Raw genomic sequence first — 19382 nt, 5'->3', positions numbered from 1 at the left:
TTGCTGAATGACATTGAACACAGACTGTGTAAATATTGGATGCAGGATGGTTTGTGGACTGCTGTGTTGAAACCTTAAGTTTGTCAATTAGGCGGCGGCCATCTTGATTTTTTTTTCCCGCTCAGAAAACCGGAGGTTAGAACACAGAGACAGAGGAAGGGGACGGCAGATCTTCCGGAGGCTCCTGACCAATTCCCTTAATGAATCATTGGCCAGCCTTGTCCTGACTCCAGCTCTGTACTTCACCTAAAGACACAAGATTAGTATCAATTCTCTCACATACTTTTAGAAGCATAGCAAATGGACAAAGCAACCTATTCCCTAACTATAATACAATAAACTGTTCAGTTTACCCTGCTGTTCCTCCACCCTTTCCCCCACCTTTCAGTTTCTTCTCTCCTGTGTGCATGGCATCGCCCTGATGAATCCACTGGCTCTAGAATGCCAACACAAAGAAAGAAGAAGGTAACCGATATAAGAGGGACATCAAGCGGAGTTCCTGGCGCCACCTGAACAATAATCCCGGGAGTGGAACGTTGTGGATACAGACTACCGACGGGTAACCACGGAGCTCTGGGAACCGGCCCCGTTCATCTGAAGCAGTACACAGAAATGTTTAGGATCGCTGATCCTGATTTTGCCATTTTTATGCTCATGTGTGTGCTGTATATTTTCCACGACGCTGTGAATTAGTTCATTGTTCACCATTGCAATCATTGTACAGCTTTTCTTAATTGCATTTTCTGATAATTTATTTGACTTCTGAAAAAAAGAAATGTGTAAATGCAACTCCTGACATTAAAACTCACAACAAGAGTAACAGGATTATAAAAATAGTTGGGTTATTCTCTTGTTCACAGCATGTCAGTAAACCTTTTCAACATATACAATGTGTGTTTTTTTTCTTTATATTCCTCATATAGAGAACATGTTAACGCAAAAGTTTCTTTTCTTCAAAAGCTGCTATGAGTCTGTCAGAGTCATTTGCCATATGGAGATAGGGCTGTGGGTGGTACACGGTCTCCCACCCAGCACCAGCACCAGATCAGGCAGATGCGCGGCTACATCTTCATCATCCTCCTCCTCCTCCTTGTCCAGCGGGTTATCGCCTCTGCAGCCCCACGGTTTCCTAACACCTTGTTTTCAAAAGTCAAACAGTTTTCAATCTGCTGGGCCTCTCTCCCCATTAAGCCCTCTTTGCTGTTGACTAGTTGGGAGGGTTGTGTGGGGGTTTTGCTACCGTAGCATCTGGCCGGGCTGAACGTCTCCAGCTCTATAGCTCCCTCGGATCCTAGACACATCTTCCTAGGTGGGGTGGGGAAGCACTTGTTCTTGAAGAGCCTTCGTTTCCCCTCCAGCAGCCTGGGTTGTGCTGAGCCGGAGCAGGGGCCGCTGCTGGTCTTGGACTTGTAGCTGGGACCCAGCCCAACGCAGCAGTGGTGGATCTTCCCTGGGGGGTTGGAGCCGGGGAGCGTGGCAACCTGCCCCCAGGTCTGAGTGCTGAAGTGGTACCTCCACAGGCAGTGCTTAGGAGAGTTCTGGCTCTCACATCCCCCATAAAGAAGCATGCTGTCCTGGTAGGCCACGGCCGAGTGGCCCATCAGTCTGGAGGGGCCGGCCCTGAGACAACAAGCAGAGAGGAGGTGGTGGGACACTGAACACCTACAACGAATACAATGCTGCTCTGCTTTCAGACCAAAAGTATTTATTATTTTTATTCAGGAATTCAACTGTCATGTAAACCCAAAAATACAAATAAAAAATGAGCTATCCTCCCGCTTAAAGAAGGCTGAGAACAAAGTGTTGGTCTGTACAGCTGTTAGTTATATACTAGGCTCCTATCACTAACTTATATGTAGTTTGCTGCTAGCATCCCACCTGATGTCTGACCAGATCAGACTAGACCTACTCCAGAATCTGCTCTTTAGACTTTGCTAAAATTTTGGGGACAATTAGGGCAGGATTCGGAATTCAAATCCAAATTTTTCAAGACGTCTGGTCACCCTACAATACTTCCAATTCCTCCTGGGGGAGACAGAAACTATGCACTATATCCTTAAATGTGACTATTTTCTAGTTCCTTCTCTCCTCTGTGACAGTAAACTGAATTTCTTTGAGACATTGAGGAAATAATCTACATGGGAAAAACTGATCCATATTTTTTACAATTTTCATTTTCTAACATTTTGTAGACCAAACAACAAATCGATTAACCCAGAAAACAATCCAATGATGCATTCACAGGCTGCAGGACTCGACAGTAGCTGTCAGGTTAAGTCAATTGGCAACCACCTGATCAGTATTTGTATTTTTTTTAATATATGTAGAAAGAAATCAAAACTTACAAAACTAGAAAATCTTGTTAAAGTCAATATTGTATTTGGTGGCCTTCGTAAAGTTAAACACGACGTTGGGGCGCGACACAACATTTCAGCTGTTGTGCGACCGCTTTTCACACACGCGGGTTCGTTGTGAAAAGCTACAGGCAACGCAACTTTCTGTTCATGCTAACGCCGCATGTTAAAATCCGGTGCTAATACGGCACCGGTGCCCGGTACCTGCCCGGCCAAAATGGCAATGTGGATTGGTGCCTCATTCCGGTGCCCCCTAAATGCCTGGCAACACTCTGATTCTCAGAACAGACGCAGGAGGCAACAGAAACATCGCTGCTGTCACACAAATAAACAATGACATGTTACACAGAGGGTGACGTTAGCCTACCGTTAGCTACAGTTGGGACTGGACTAAACACGGTGACAACGCTGACAGCTAAACGGTGTAAAAATGTGACTGTATTTCACTGTAGAGGATTCCAACAGCGGGACGTAGAATGATAAAGTTGCTTTTCCAGGGCAAGGCCATAGTCTGCTGCTTAAGCTACGAGCTAAAAGACATAAACGAAGCCCTGGTCACGAGTGGTGGGCGAATCGATCTGAAAATCTATAATATATCGATACCAACGTTTATCGAGATCAATACTTTAGTTTTACTTTCTCTCCTGTATGCACCGCTGCGGTTTGAATAAAGAGGCGACCTGGCTCTGTGTCTTTATTGTCAGTTTCGACAACCAAAGGCGGATGCCTGGTTGCCAATTCGGCGTTGAACCCTGCCCTGTGTGTGTGTGTGTGTGTGTTGCGCTTCACACTGCACCTTAAAACTCTGTACCACAGATTAGAGATTACTTTGAAATCATGTGAGGATAGTTAACCTCCCATATTGAATGAATGCAGTGTCTCTCTGCCCTCTTAAAGCATTGCTATTCTCATATTAACAGAGTCAAAAACTAAATGATTTTGTCTTGTGCTAAACATTTGGCAATAAACTGTAATAACAGTGGAAGTTCTCAAGGAACCATCAATATCTTTTGCAATATCTGTGTATTGTGTATTAACTGTAATAACTATAACTAATACCGTATTTAGCCGTGGAGATTTGCCCAAAAGGACAAACTGAGAGATGAAATATCTTCTCACTTGTTTTTGAGGGAACTCCACGTGTTGCTGGTGGAGCTCCACTTCCAGAAGTCCCTCTGCTCCTGCAAGCCTTTCAGGCCCCCGAATAGGTACATGCAGCCGTGGCTGCCCACGGCTGAGTGGCTGTGTCTGGGGCCGGGGCCCAAAGGGCCCTGCTGCTGGGAGCCATTCAGCAGAGACCAAGCCATGGAATCTGTCACACACACAAAATGCAAGCACTTCCATATTAATTACTTTAAACAATTGCAACATATTAACACATTCTTCATCAGTTTCCTGTGTGGAGAGTTACATCATCTTTGCTATCTCTTTTTCCTCTCTCTTGTCCTCACTCATACGCTGCTCTCCGTTACGGCTCGTTCTCCTTGCGTGACCACACGGCACCCTGCCATTCTTGCTTTTCAACCGCAGCCCTACTTGCATATTTTGGTGCTGTTCTGGACCAACGTTGAAACATGACTAAAATATTATATAATAAAAGCAAAACTAGACATGCAGTACTAATGGAGGATTTGAAATGTGGGGAGCAGGGTCATCATTCATTTTTAGCACACACGCATGAACGCAGACACACACACACACACACACACACCAGTATACCGTGTGTACAGTGTTGCACAGTTAATGCCCAGTTACTGTAATGTAAGCGTTAGTCATAGGCTATGTTCACACTTGCCGTCTTTTTGTAAGCTGCCAGCGTCGGTTTTAAATGACAATCCTATGCCTTCTGTATTGCCCCCCCGCTGTGTGAAGACAACTTAGTTTAATATATTCACACTTAATTAAAACAAACTAACATAATACTTCAAATAAGGCTTGATTCAAGGTAAAACATTGTGCAGGGGAGATGAGAAACCAGACTAAGGCTTTTAAAGATACCACCCTTCTGAGAAAGACTAGTTACACAAAGAAGGGTCAGAGGCTTGCGAGCCGGAAAACCAATTCTGGTCCAGCCAATCCCATGGTGTGTTATGGAGCCAGATATGTTTGCATTGCTTTGGGACCTTTGGTGTTCATTTTGTGAATTGTCACTTTAAGGGAAGAAACAGGAAGTGCTTCACTTCTAGTTCCATCCTTAAGCTAAGCTTTGTGTGATGTTGCATAATGACGCAACACTTTCATTTCTATGTCCTTTTGTTCTTTGTCCACAGCGTTGCTCTGGTTGGTTGGAGCGCAATCCTATTGCGTGCAGAGAGTATTTGAAAGACAACCATTTATCCCGCCCCTCGGATTGAGCCCAGCAGATGGTGGGTTGCCAGATCCAACATCTTGATGATGTGGGTCTGACTTGTTAGGCTAGCCTTAATGACTAACTGTCGCTAATCCCCACCCACTCCCCAAGTTGCAATAAGGGAATATTTTCCTTTTTTAAACAAAGTGACTCCAAAATAACTGGATTTAATGTGGTAAGAATGCCCCCTGGGCCCCATCCCTAGGGAGGGTTAGGGTTAGGGTTCAGCTGGGAGGAGGCCTCGGGGAAGACCCAGGACTAGGTGGAGGGATTATATCTCCAACATGGCCTGGGAACGCCCTCGGGATCCCCCAGTCGGAGCTGGTTGATGTGGCTCGGGAAAGGGAAGTTTGGGGTCCCCTGCTGGAGCTGCTGCCCCCGCGACCTGATACCGGATAAGCGGAAGAAGATGAATGGATGGATGGATGGAATAGGTGACAACTAATCAACTAATTGATTAATATTTGCAGATGTAGTTCCAACATCAACAAATAAAAGATGGAGAGAGGCTGCGTGTGTTTTACTGTGGATTGGTCTTGTTTTTACTGACTATTTACGCTGCACTAATGGCTGATAACATGAATAATACAATATGTACAAAAAACAACAACACACTGGGTTGACCTGGGACTATTTGATTTTTTTTTTACCCCGGTTGAAAAGCAAGAAATTCCCTCAGTACAACAGTATATCGCAACCCCCTTACGAGAGTAGCGTAAGTTAGAGCGAGTATGGCAGGGTGCCTTAAAGCGTAACTCTGGCCAAAATGCAACCTAGGTTATTTTGTGAATGTACCTGAGTCACACTTTAGTTTAAAAGTGTATTTAGGACAGAAGCTCCACTTTTAAGATTTACCATATTCTTGTTTTGGGTCAAATGGCCTTTTGAATGGGTGACCTAGGTAGCATCAATATAGCTATTTTTAAAACACTAAGAAGACTCGACACAACATGAAACCTTGCTCAAGTATCTACACATGAACTCGAGCATTGAGAACATTGTTGGTGTGGCAGCGACCGGAAAAACCAACTGCTCAAGTAAGTCGGTCAAAACCTTTTATTTTTGAGTTAACTCTGAACACAAACAATGTTCTCAATGCTGGGTTCATGTGTAGGTCCCCTGGTGAGACTTTCAGCAAAGTTTCAGTGTTTTCAGTGTAGTGTTTATTAGCTATTTTGATGCTATCATAGTAGGGCCCCTATCTCTCCCATTCAAAAGCCGTTTGACCCAAAACGAGAATACGGTAAATCTTAAAAGTGGTGCTTCTGTCCTAAATATGCTTTTAAACTAAAGGTTGACTCGGTTACATTCACAAAAATAGGTGGTGATGGCGTTGATGATGTCATCGCAGCGGTAGTGGCATGTGGCGGCGGTACTGGGTGCATCCATGAGTGTTTTTTATGATAAAAGCCACTTTAAACTTACCAAAATCCAAACTCCAAAAGTCCTGCGAGGATCCTTTGATGTCCAATAACCCTCCATACAGCAGCATGGCAGACCCGAGCAGCACAGCACTGTGTCCCTTTCTGTTGGTTGGCATTCGGCTCTGCACGCACAAACACACCCAAGAAGACACAAACATCGAGATAACGGGCTATCAAACAAAAGAAACAGGACTTTATTATCACCAGCAACTTGAAACTTCAAAACCCTCAGTCTCCACATGGACTTTACTTACCTGTGCATTGGTGTCTAAGTGACTAATGGGAACACAAATTATTGAAACTGGTCCAGTATTGAGCAAGAACACTGTAACCAGCAGCAGTAAACCAGACTGTTTTGTAACCCTTTAGGGCAAATGTGCGTCATTAATTTTTCGTCCACTCAAAAATTGTGTTTTTGCCACTAACAGGCTCAGATTAATACAGAGATAGACCTTATTGTTAAAGAGTAAAATCCTATTTTTCTCCATGACTTGAAACAGCTCTGAAATCGCCATTGCCAAACCAACCAGACTCCATTTAAATAATCACTACTTTTAGCGTGTATAGAGCAGCATATCTCCACATGTAAATGGGTGAATTAAGGGTTTATTTCAACCAGACCGGAGCAGTGATTGTTGGAAGAATGGAAAGATGAACCAAGACGGCTTGTGATTGATTTGATTTGTTTCTGTCCACTTTGCATGAAGTGACTTCAACAAAGATAAAAAAAATACTGTTTATTTAAATGGAGTCTGCTGCGTTGGGTGATGGTGATTTCGGGGCTGTTTCATGTTAAACTAAAAGGATCTTAACAGAGAGGCCTATCTCTGTAGGGATCCTTTCCATAATGTCAGTGGTAAAAAGTAGTTTTAGTGGAAGGACATTGACGGTGCACACTTTCACATTGTTCCATTGCAGCCTGTTTGGGCTCACTTAATACAAAGATTTTTGTTCCCATCAGTTACTTAGACAGAAAAACATGGGAAAATATAGTCTAGGTTGAACAACCCCTGCAAGTATCCTTTAAAGTTTCTATATTTCTTTCAGAGGTTTCATGGAGCCACCAGAATTTCAGATCTGATGTCAGCGTGGATTTGGGGGCTCTCTGTGTGCACACTGAGCAGGGTACTCAGTACTGAACTGAACAGGCCATGCTGTGTTCAAGACAACGGGGAGCTGATAATTCTCTGATTTGCATGTTGAGAACAAATTCATACTTGAAATTCCTCTTCAGAAACGCTGGACGTCCTGGACGCAGTTACAGTTCTTTGTCATACAAACACGTGACGTTTTTGAAGATAAACATGAAATCACTCATCAATTAATGATGTTTTTGCTTTTGGGTCAATACTGGGTCTAGGGTCTAGGGTCGGGCATTGTTTGGATTTTAACGATTCCAGTTCCGATTCTTCTTGTGGATTCCGGTTCTCATCAATCAGAATGGAGATGCTGAGATTCTTCGAGGGGTGGAGTTGTCACAGTCTTATTTCACTGATAAGAAGGTTTGATTTTGATTCAATGGTGGGTTGCAGTGTTACAGAGCTTTTTCAATGCAAAATAAAGCCATACTAGAGCTAACTGTGCTCCATGGCTGCAGCACAACAAGCACCTAGCGCTGCGGAAACCAAATCTTAAATTTTGGTATCATCGGTATATTAAACTTGGATCCAATGATCAGATTTGAAAGCCAAATCCCCCCAAACGATTCCAAATGAGTCCATTAAAGAACCAACCCTAGTGATGTCTTTTTTTCTGATGTTTGAGTTTCCTGCTGAAATGTACAAAAAGAAACTACAAAAAACGAAAAGGTTTTTTACGAGTACACGTGCAAAACGTGTCATTCGTTTCTCTTTTTTGTTTTGTTTTATGTATTTAAAACAGGATCTAATCTTTTACAGGTGTTGTCAGGAGGAACACTGACACAGAAACTTGGCACGGGGAAACCAGAGTGGCTTGAGATCATCTGGAAATACTTCAAATGACTTTCATATGAAAGGCTGTTCTGTACCTGGGGGAGCTGGTCTTTCCCTGGCAGGGCACCCACTTCTGCTTCGCTGAAACACACGCAACAAAGGAATATGAAAACAAAGTAGAGCTCATGTGACAGTAAGGAGCTACAGATGTTGAGCTTCACTTCGAATCTTATTGTTACGACAGATGTTCTGATTTGTTTCTTTAATATAAGCCATTCAGCACGAAAAAGGATGAAAAAAACCACTCAAGGAATCTTTGTTGACTCGGACAAAAATAACTGATTAGTTGCTTAATCGACAACCAAAGCAACAATTACAGACTCCCAAAGATACATTTTTCGTTACCTAACTCCCCTTTCACTAGGCCCTGTTCTCAGATTTAACAATGTCGTGTGTGTGCTTAATTCTTAATTTCAGTATGTTTTATTTTAGTTGATAAATTATCATTTGATCTGTGTAAAATTACATAGTGTTGCAGCAATTACATTTTCATATTATGTGGGGTGCTTGTTGTTTTGGGTGCCACACACACACACACACACACACACACACACACACACACACACACACACACACACACACAACACACACACACACACACACACACACACCACAGTATATATTTTAATAAGATCATTATTTCTTGTTGGGTAGACTACTGTAATGCGCTTCTTACTAGTGAAGACCATACAACAGCTCCAACTCATTCAAATGCTGCTGCTAGATTTCTGACACCAAGAGGAGAGAGCACTTTACTCAAATTCTGAAATCCCTGTTAGGGTACATATAAAATCGATTACAAGGCCCTACATGTTGCCTATAAGTCTTTCAGTGGTCTGGGGCCTAAAAACATTACAATACGTGTCATTAAGCTGACGCAGTTATCCAAAGCGACTTACAATGGCTATATTATATATATTATATATATATATATATATATATATATATCAGAGGTTGCACGCCTCTGGAGCAGCTAGGGGTTAAGTGTCTTGCTCAGGGACACATTGGTCGATGTATCGCAGTGGGAATCAAACCCGGGTCTCCCACACCAAAGGCATGGGTCATGTCCACTGCGCCATCACCACTAGATTGCCGATATGCTTATTGAGTACATTAAAGACCGTTCTTTTCTCCAGTGCTTTTAATTAGGGGTGGCGGTAGCTCAGTCCGTAGGGAGTTGGGTTGGGGACCGGAGGGTCACTGGTTCAAGACCAAAAAGTACGGAGTGTGGATTGGTGGCTGGAGAGATGTCACTTCACCTCCTGGGCACTGCCAGGTGCTCTTGAGCAAGGCACCGTACCCCCCAACCGCTCAGCTGGTTCGGCTGGCAGCCCCCCCACCCTGACATCTCTCCATTAGTGCATGTACAGATCCTGAGCATGTGTGTGTGTAGTTCAGGACTGTGTGTGATAACTAACAAAGTGTGGACACAGAGTGTAAATTGTAATTTCCCCATTGGGGATCAATAAACAGATTAAAAATTAAATTAAAAAATTAGTCTTGTTTGAAGGGACTTTACTATTTCTTTTAAACTTTGTGGCACCTTTATAAAATGTGTCTTATTGTATATCTGTTTCTGTCTCTAAAGCCCTTTGAATGACTGTATGACAAGCTTCTCTATAAATAAATTTGCCTTGCCTATCTGGGTTCAGTGTGCTGTTTGAATATGATTTTTTTTTTGTGCCAGTTGTTGCACTCCAACAGCTTCCTGGAAACGCCCAACCATCGGCCTTGGCATGAGGTGAGGGCTTTCACAACACAAGTGGGACATATAAACATGTTCTTCAACAGTTTCCTGTGTGCAGAGCGTGTAACATGACACTGAATCATTACGTCCCATGTTTTGGTACTGTCCTGCATGTCCTGTTTGTGTCACAGCTCACCGCAGACAATTTACCACAGGATTAGTATTTTTCAGTGTAAATGCCATTTTTATGTTACTTTTTGATTGTACAGTTACTTATCCTTATTTTAAAAATTGTATTCACAGCTAAAGTAAGGTCGGGCAAACTTTTTACCGGCTTCACCTACAGTTGAGAACTATATTTTCACTGGGGCGCAGAGACGGGGGCTGCAGTCGCAGTTTAATGTCCCAAATTCCCCGCAGCGTAACCCCATTTGTACAGGTCCTATCCCCCAACCAATCGGCTATCCTAACCATAACCACTCAATGTCAAATGCCTAACCCCAACCCATTGGTGGGTCTTGGTGTGGACCATGGTGAAATTTGGGACACTATTGCACGCAAACCCTTGAGTTGACATGCAACAAGTTCTGTCCTTCGAGCCTGAGCATTTGCAGACAAGCGCTGATGTTAAGTTGTATCGTGCATGCACCTCCACAGTCAGACTCACCGATGTCAAATACCCAGAGGGGGCATCTCTGCTCGTTGTACGCAGAATCCAGCATGCCTCCAAACACGTACAGGAAGCCCTGAAAAGGTCAGAGCTGGTAAACGTGTTCCTGACACACTGACACACTAATTTGTGGGATGTGAACAAAGATAGAAGCTTTCATATGCTTTTTCAGGGTTCCTGCAGGTTTCACCAAGGCAAATTCAAGCCTTTTTAAGACCATTATGAATACACTAAGCCCTAAATTCAGTGTTTTTCAAGCTAAGTATAAGCCAAGAATAAAGTCTGTTTTATGTCTGGGGTACAATCTGAAAGAGACTGGCACCAACGCCAAAGCTGAATGGCTGCAATGTAAGTTGGTCTCATTTGTAGTCGTAACACAGCGAAATTATATTGGCAATAGCGAAAGAAAGAAAGACAACACTACATAATTTAAAAGAAATTAACACGTTGAGGTAGCGTTGCATAGACGTAGATTTAAAACCTAAAACACTTTAGGGTATTTAAGACTCTTTAAGGCCTGGTATTTTAGACGTTTTTGAGACCCTGTGGAAACCCTGTTTTTATGCCATTTAAAGCTTGAAAGTGTGTACCTCATGAGCCACCATAGAATGTCCTTCTAGTTCTTCTGGTGCAGCATCACTGGTGCAGTTTAACTCTGTCCACTCGTCACAAACTTAAATGTTGCACAGAATGACATGTTTAGCCAGAGATCATGCAACACAGCTCACCTTTGTTTTCTTTTTTCATACAGGGCAGCTTTCTACATGTATAATGCATCATATGAAATGCAGTATTATTACATGGCTTGGTTGAACTCTAATGTAGAATACGGGTTATTTTCTTGATAACAGAAGGAAAACGAGATGAATGAGGACATAAATGTCAACATAAATATTCCTAAAGAAGCCAAGGAAGCAATACAATCAGATTTAAATTTAAAAAAAACTCCCATTTATATCAATATATGTAATAAGCACTGATTCAAGTCCTTATCACCCTGTCGGGGTTGTATTGGCTGTAACAACCGCCCCGCTCTACATTATCCCTTCATGGGATAATGTCATCCAGTAGTAAAAGCCCAACTTGTTGGCACTAAAGTCAAATGTGTGTTTAGCCCTTACCCACGCTGTACCTCCAGAAGTCCCTCAAAGTGCTGCTGTCTCTCCCTCCCAGGATGTAGACATGTCCACCGTAGCTGCAGCAGGCATGCTTGTAGCGGTCACATGGGGCCTGGCTGTCCTGGAGGAGCCGAGTCCACAGGCAAGGACTACTGTGACTCATAGCTTGCATCAGCTGCTCTCACTGGACCATTTTCTAAAAATATCAATTAGATATGAAGTACATTGGTTTGGGGTCATTAGTCTAACTGTAAAAGTTGGGAAAAGTAGTGTCCAACTGCCATATTCCTCATACAATAGTCATTTCCCAGTGGAGGTCTGTAACAATAAAACCACAGCCTGTCTGTCTAACTTCCCCTCCAAAAACACCCTGTGGCTCAAATCCACCATGTATACCAGCAAACAACTTCCAGGGGACACCCTGCTTCAGCACTCTATAAAAAACAATCCCGATGAGAAAACGACCTTCAGGTGCCTTGTAAGTCGACGTTATGGATCTCGGAACAGGAATAGAAGAAAACTATGATCCAGCTGGTGAAGCCTCATACAATGACAAGCCTGCCATATGGCACGGCGAGCCATTGGGTGTTATACAGTAGAGGACAGTGTTAGCTTACGGGTGTAGAGAGCTTGGCTCCTATTGGTGTTCAGCTGGGACTGCTTTAGACCCACAGGCCCTGGTGTGGGGGGAGAAATACACTGCCATAGAAAGACTGTGAAGCGTGGCTCGGGGGAAAAAAGCTCTCCAGTGGCAAAATATTCTAACGCAGTTGGCTCCTTTTAACCATACAGTCATCATTATTCATCTTTGGGTTGTATTTTAAAAGACTTTTGGCAAACACTAGAGTCAACCCTAAGACTAATCTCAACTACAGTGGGCATCCTACATTAAGTGAAATAATGATGTGACATTAGAAGTTGTGGATGTGTGTATTAGGGGACCACTAAGGTCTATATAAAATAGACGTCAGATACAGTATTAGGGGACCACTAAGGTCTATATAAAAGAGACTTCAGATACAGTATTAGGGGACCACTAAGGTCTATATAAAAGAGACTTCAGATACAGTATTAAGGGACCACTAAGGTCTATAAAAAATAGACATCAGATACAGTATTAGGGGACCACTAAGGTCTATATAAAAGAGACTTCAGATACAGTATTAGGGGACCACTAAGGTCTATATAAAAGAGACGTCAGATACAGTATTAGGGACCACTAAGGTCTATATAAAATAGACTTCAGATACAGTATTAGGGGACCACTAAGGTCTATATAAAAGAGACTTCAGATACAGTATTAGGGACCACTAAGGTCTATATAAAAGAGACTTCAGATACAGTATTAGGGACCACTAAGGTCTATATAAAAGAGACGTCAGATACAGTATTAGGGGACCACTAAGGTCTATATAAAAGAGACGTCAGATACAGTATTAGGGGACCACTAATGTCTATATAAAATAGACTTCAGATACAGTATTAGGGACCACTAAGGTCTATATAAAAGAGACGTCAGATACAGTATTAGGGACCACTAAGGTCTACATAAAAGAGACTTCAGATACAGTATTAGGGGACCACTAAGGTCCATATAAAAGAGACTTCAGATACAGTATTAGGGGCCACTAAGGTCTATAAAATAGACTTCAGATAAAGTATTAGGGACCACTAAGGTCCATATAAAAGAGACTTCAGATACAGTATTAGGGGAACACTAGGGTCTATATAAAATAGACTTCAGATACAGTATTAGGAGACCACTAAGGTCTATATAAAATAGATTTCAGATACAGTATCAGGGACCTCAAAGGTCTATATAAAGAGACTTCAGATGCAGTATTAAGGACCACTAAGGTCTATTTAAAGAGACTTCAGATACAGTATTAGGGGACCACTAAGGTCTATATAAAGAGACTTGAGATTCAGTATTAGGGACCACTAAGGTCTATATAAAAGAGACTTCAGATACAGTATTAGGGGCCACTCAGGTCTATATAAAGAGACTTGAGATTCAGTATTAGGGACCACTAAGGTCTATATAAAAGAGACTTCAGATACAGTATTAGGGGACCACTAAGGTCTCTATAAAAGAGACTTCAGATACAGTATTAGGGGACCACTAAGGTCTATATAAAAGAAACTTCAGATACAGTATTATGGGACCACTAAGGTCTATATAAAATAGACTTCAGATACAGTATTAGGGGACTACTAAGGTCTTATAATAGAGACTTCAGATACAGTATTAGGGACCACTAAGGTCTATATAAAATAGACTTCAGATACAGTATTAGGGGACCACTAAGGTCTATATAAAATAGACTTCAGATACAGTATTAGGGGACCACTAAGGTCTATATAAAATAGACTTCAGATACAGTATTAGGGGACTACTAAGGTCTATATAAGAGAGACTTCAGATACAGTATTAGGGACCACTAAGGTCTATATAAAATAGACTTCAGATACAGTATTGTACTACACATAGACTGTTGTACACTGGGCAGCTTGTACAGGTATATGTGATACATGCTGTCTATGATACCAACACACAGGCCAAAACACAAACAGAAGGAGACAATACTGGCATTTAGCATTGTTGTCAGAAAACATAGTATCTCCAGTTAGTATGTGTGATGACACATTGGGCTCATTTTGATTTAATACAGTCCCAGAGCGGGGACGTCGTGCCAGTGAGCAAACGAACGATATACGACATATTGCCGCCGCATTCTGATTACATCGCGACGACGTATGTGTGTTACTGTGGTAACGTTTTCATGTTACACCTTTAAACTGTTCAAACGGCTTGATACATACTTAAGTGACGCTAACGTGACGCTAACGTGACTTAACATTTGCGGTCGAGACGGCGCTTTCGGTCAATACTACCCCTGAATGGAGGAATGAGGCCCGTTAATTTCTTACGGCTCGGTTTCCAGCGCAACAACCCAACCACTATATTTAGGAGTTAACTTGATATAACATTAAGTTATGACTAGGTAGTCACATCCGTCAGTGTCTCGCGCGCAGACTTGCTAAACGCCAACGTTAATAACGGTAAAGTCGAAGAGGAAACGAGGAGATGAACTTTTCTCGAGCTTCTTTGTAGATACTGACGCTATTCGATGCCTATAAGACACACGACAGCATCTTTTTCAGTGCCCTAAACTTTTTATACTTATAAAAGTGGGTGACAGGCATTTCATGTAGTAAAAAATGCGGTTAACATATTGTGACTTACGATATGCTTCTCTTCGTCGGATTGTTGTCTCTCTCTCTGTAAACGGGCGTGTGCTGCATTCAGGGTCGTCAGTAAATTTGAGCTCTTAATTGGAAAGTCCTGTGAATAACTTGTTTCCATACGATAAACGACAGTAGACCGGTCATTCCCATTCAAATCAACACAACGTTAAGAATACCTTCCAATTAACCAACAGACAACCAAAACAAACGTTCAGGGAACGTTACCACAACAAAAAACGAACGTTCTCAGAACGTTCTGGGAACCAAAAATTGTTAGCTGGGAGCAGGGATGTCAAAGCGTTGGAGACGGGTATGGCTGCAGCCTGGAGCGTCCCATGTCATCCGTCCCGTCTCATACGGAGGTGTGTCCAACGGTAAATCCAGAGGGTCAAAGTTACGAAATCACGAATAATTTTCCAGACGGAGTCACGGGTAAATTCGTGACCACATTTGTTGCAATCAATTGAAAAACGTAAAAAAAACTGTTAACAATTTTGCCATAAGCTACATATAGTTTGCTCATTTCTGATGTTATGCTCGTGTTGTTCCATGTTAATGAAGCTACATCTGATGAAACCTGCATCAGCGACGCAGCCGATTTTGCCAACTAACGGCAGGACCTCCTGACCTCCTGAGGGGACAACAATCCACGATCTGCACACACAACAAGACTACAAAATAAACATGTTACACGCTTCCCAAGACTTTTAATTGTATATTCTATATTGTTTTCACACTTCCCCGGGACATTGCTGCAAATACAACTGCTTATCAGCATGGCGAGAGCGACTGTCGGCCTCGGCTGTCGGCTCTCTGGGACCCAGGACAGAATGCTGCCGGGTCTCTGGGACCGGGGACAGAATGCTGTCGGCTCTCTGGGACCGGGACAGAATGCTGTCAGGTCTCTGGGACCCAGGACAGAATGCTGCCGGGTCTCTGGGACCGGGGACAGAATGCTGTCGGCTCTCTGGGACCGGGACAGAATGCTGTCAGGTCTCTGGGACCAGGACAGAATGCTGCCGGGTCTCTGGGACCGGGGACAGAATGCTGTCGGCTCTCTGGGACCCGGGACAGAATGCTGTCAGGTCTCTGGGACCCGGGACAGAATGCGGTTCTATTTTTTCTACTACCGCGGCCTCGGCTGTCGGGTCTCTGGGACCCGGGGCAGAATGTTATCGGGTCTCTGGGACCCGGGCAGAATGCGGTTCTATTTTTCTACTACCGCGGCCTCGGCCTTCGGGTCTCTGGGACGCATTGACTGCATATCTCTGCCGCCACGGCCTTGGGCCAGGATGCGATTGAATTTTCTTCCACTTCCGCCAGCGGTTCTATTGTATTTGTATTGTATGAAAGGGGGACATTTTTTTTTAAAACAAAACCAAATGCTTGAACTCTGTCGGAAGAGAAATTCCTTCTGCATCTTTGATCCAAGTTAACTTGGATCAAAGATGCAGCTATAGAAGGAATTTTTTTGTTGCCTATCATCTGCATTTTTTTAGAGACGGACATGTATTTTTAAATATTTAAAAACACACCAAATATTTTATTCATTAGCATGATAGTTGACGTGAGCTTTAACTTTGAAAAGAGAGATATTAGTATTTTGTTCCAGATGTGAGCTTTTATTTTGAAAAGTAGAAAAACTCGGGGATGGCAGGATTTTTTCAGTTTGCCTATAATCTGCATTTATTTTATAGACGAACATATATTTTAAGTGTTTTTATTCATCAGTATGATAGTCTACATTTATCTTATGGACCTGTTTAGTTAAAAAAAATTTTTTTTTAATTGTATGATTGCCGCAATCATAAAAATGAATAAAAAAAAAATGTTCGCGATTTTGCATTTTTGACCCTCTGGATTTACCGTTGGACACGCCTCCGCATGAGACGGGACGGATGACATGGGATGCTTCAGGCGGCAGCCATATACTCTTGAAGCGGTGGCCGGTTTGTGGTGGACGCTCAAAGAACTGGGTGTCGCTTGGTTGGACAACAACATTCGAAAAAGATACACATTTCGAGATTACATTTTTTTTTCAAAAGTACTTATGTACTTGTTTCAGTGACTGTTCTGTGATTTGTTAGTCTGTAAATCAGACTGCAGAAACACTTTACAATAACGTAGCCTACAAAAAAAAAAAAAAAGTACCTCAAGTACCCTTTTTGTGTACTTGAGGTACACAAAAAGGGTACTTACTGTTACAGTTAGAGGAGGATAGGCCCAAAAATGCAGAGACAAGGACGGCAGGCAGGCGATGGTAAACAAGAATTTATTAAACAAAGTCCAAGTAAAAACACAGGGAGCAAAAAGGAACAGGCAAAATCCAAAAGTCCAAAAACAGGTCCAGGGAAAGGCAATACAACACCAACAAAAACCAGCGTAACTGCACAGAGGACAACTCACTGGGACGATCTGGACCACACCAGGAACAGGTTGAATATGAAAAAGAATCTGACTAAAGACAGGGGAAGCCCAGACATTAAATACACGAGGTAACGAGGTAACGACAGGCAGGTGACAGGAGGACAGGGAAGCAGGTGGGAAACATCAGGTAATCACAAGAGAGGGAAAACACAGGAAGTAGAACTAAAGACAGGACGAGACAGAGACCGGGCTTCAAAATAAAACAGGGAACAGAACACACCGACACGCAGGGGAGCACAGGACAGGACCAACACCACAGGACTGGGGAGGAAAGACACAAAATTCGGGGTTTAACCATTTGTAACCGTGACTGCAGTGAAAGAAACCGGGAGCTTGAGCTCAGCGAGGTTAAAGAGGAAGTAAAGAAATGGGAAAATAAAAACACCAATTATAAATCAAGAGTTCATATCATTAAAACGTTCATCCTTTCCAAACTTCTTTTCGTTGCAAACATCTTTCCTCCATCTCATAAAATGATAATCCAATTAAATAAACAGTGTGTGAATCTGGGATGGGGCACGACGAGAGAGGTCACAAAAAGAGAGATTTTGTATAAAAGCAGAGAATATGGGGGGCGGTGGATATGGGTATAAAGTTATATATTTCCTTTGTAAAAAACGCATCGGCAGCATTGTCGAGGAACGCTCTCTGGGTCGGGGACTCGTCCAGGTGGAGGAAGAGGAGGGGCCGAGCAAGACAGGGACCACAATACATGATCAACTACGGCGATTTTATCGATGAATTTCAAAAAACTTAAAATTGATTGGAACGGCCTCCCAAGGAGAAGGATTTTTTAAAAAGATCAATGATTTTAAATATGGTGGGTTTATTGATTCTAAACACTTAACCCAAAATGAAGGAACCCTGCTCCTGAAATTGTTAAAGAATAAAAATCGTGTGTTTTAAACTGTGGAGGAGCAGGTGCTGTATGACAATACAACAGACTGTCATAATTAATGATGATGTTTTAAAACAAGTCATCACTGAGTTAAGAAGGAGGAAATAATTAGACAAAAATCAGCTCCTACCTCGGAATATTATTAATTTGTAATGTTTTGTACTCTTTGCACTTTATGGTCTGTTCTTTGCACTATTAGCACATGCACTATTAGCACATGCACTTTAGCACATGCACTTTAACACATGCACTTTAACCGCTCTCTGCACTTTATAATGTAAACTGTCATGTTTTTGTAATTCGTAGTTTGTTGTCTTTATCTTTTTTTGCTCTCTTATGAATGTCACAACATGTCATTTGTACAAACGTCAATAAAGCTTTTTTTAAAAAAAAAGAAAAAAGGAAAGACACAAACACAAGACAGGATGAAAAACTGTTTTACCAAAACACTGGTCCAATTTTCCTGAGTTCTCAGCAAAACATTTACGACTGGACATGTTTTAATGTTTTAACAGCATGTTGCGAATGCATTAATATTATTGTCATGTGCCAGAAATAGCCAATGTGTTCCTTGCTGTGTTTCCCAGTTCGCAAAGCTAAGGTACCTGTAGAAGCTTAATGAAGACTAATATAGTTGGAGCTAACATGTTATACACCTAGAATATAATAGCTCAACTCATAACCTGATAAATATTATAAACACACTTTTTATATCAAGTGGTGGTCACAACCACAGAGATATTATGTGCTCAATTGACAATTTTGCCCAGTAGCCATATGCTACTATTTGAACTTATAGCTAATTTAGAAAATAAACACATTTAGTTATTTTCAAGAGACTAAGAAAATAAAGATATGAACGTAAAGTCAATGTTTTGTTACTCTAAGAGGAAATGATGTTCGAGGAAATTAATTCATTGTAGCCCGGCAGTTTCAACGCGGCTCGAGCCACGACGAAAACGCGTGCATGCTAGAAATAAGACCGACGTCTATTTTTTTTTTATATGCGACAAGTGTGCCGGAAGCGTTTCCAGGCAAAATAGACTACTAAAGACGTTTATATGTCATTTTGGCGTGAATACATTGATAAATGTCATTTTGATGTCTAAAAATCTCCAAGTTTTGACATAAATGCAGATGTAAATGTAATTAAAAAAATAAATGATAATCATTGATTTTCAAATATTGCCCCGTCATACAGAACAAAATATTCTGTACCCTATTTAGCCGTC

General features: G+C 42.0%; 2 protein-coding genes across 2 annotated transcripts; both read right to left on the bottom strand.

Annotated features, from left to right (window-relative positions):
• Window positions 1-476: 476 nt before the first annotated feature.
• On the bottom strand, window positions 477-6326 carry LOC116684808 (tRNA wybutosine-synthesizing protein 2/3/4). Its single transcript, XM_032510240.1, has 3 exons — window positions 6130-6326; window positions 3474-3666; window positions 477-1620 (listed from the first exon to the last, which is right to left on the bottom strand). Exons 1-3 carry the CDS (start codon window positions 6284-6286, stop codon window positions 1062-1064), a joined length of 909 nt encoding a protein of 302 aa, XP_032366131.1. The 5' UTR covers window positions 6287-6326; the 3' UTR covers window positions 477-1061.
• Window positions 6327-8102: 1776 nt separating this feature from the next.
• On the bottom strand, window positions 8103-15082 carry LOC116684791 (actin-fragmin kinase). The gene is made up of 5 exons (XM_032510210.1): window positions 14824-15082; window positions 11580-11772; window positions 11049-11131; window positions 10456-10534; window positions 8103-8182 (listed from the first exon to the last, which is right to left on the bottom strand). The coding sequence occupies exons 2-5, from the start codon at window positions 11746-11748 to the stop codon at window positions 8103-8105; spliced, it is 411 nt and encodes a 136-aa protein (XP_032366101.1). The 5' UTR covers window positions 11749-11772; window positions 14824-15082.
• Between the last annotated feature and the right edge of the window lie 4300 nt (window positions 15083-19382).

The sequence above is a fragment of the Etheostoma spectabile genome, unplaced genomic scaffold, assembly GCF_008692095.1.
Source record: "Etheostoma spectabile isolate EspeVRDwgs_2016 unplaced genomic scaffold, UIUC_Espe_1.0 scaffold00569331, whole genome shotgun sequence".
Taxonomy (NCBI): domain Eukaryota; kingdom Metazoa; phylum Chordata; class Actinopteri; order Perciformes; family Percidae; genus Etheostoma; species Etheostoma spectabile.
This window is presented reverse-complemented; position numbering and strand designations above follow the sequence as displayed.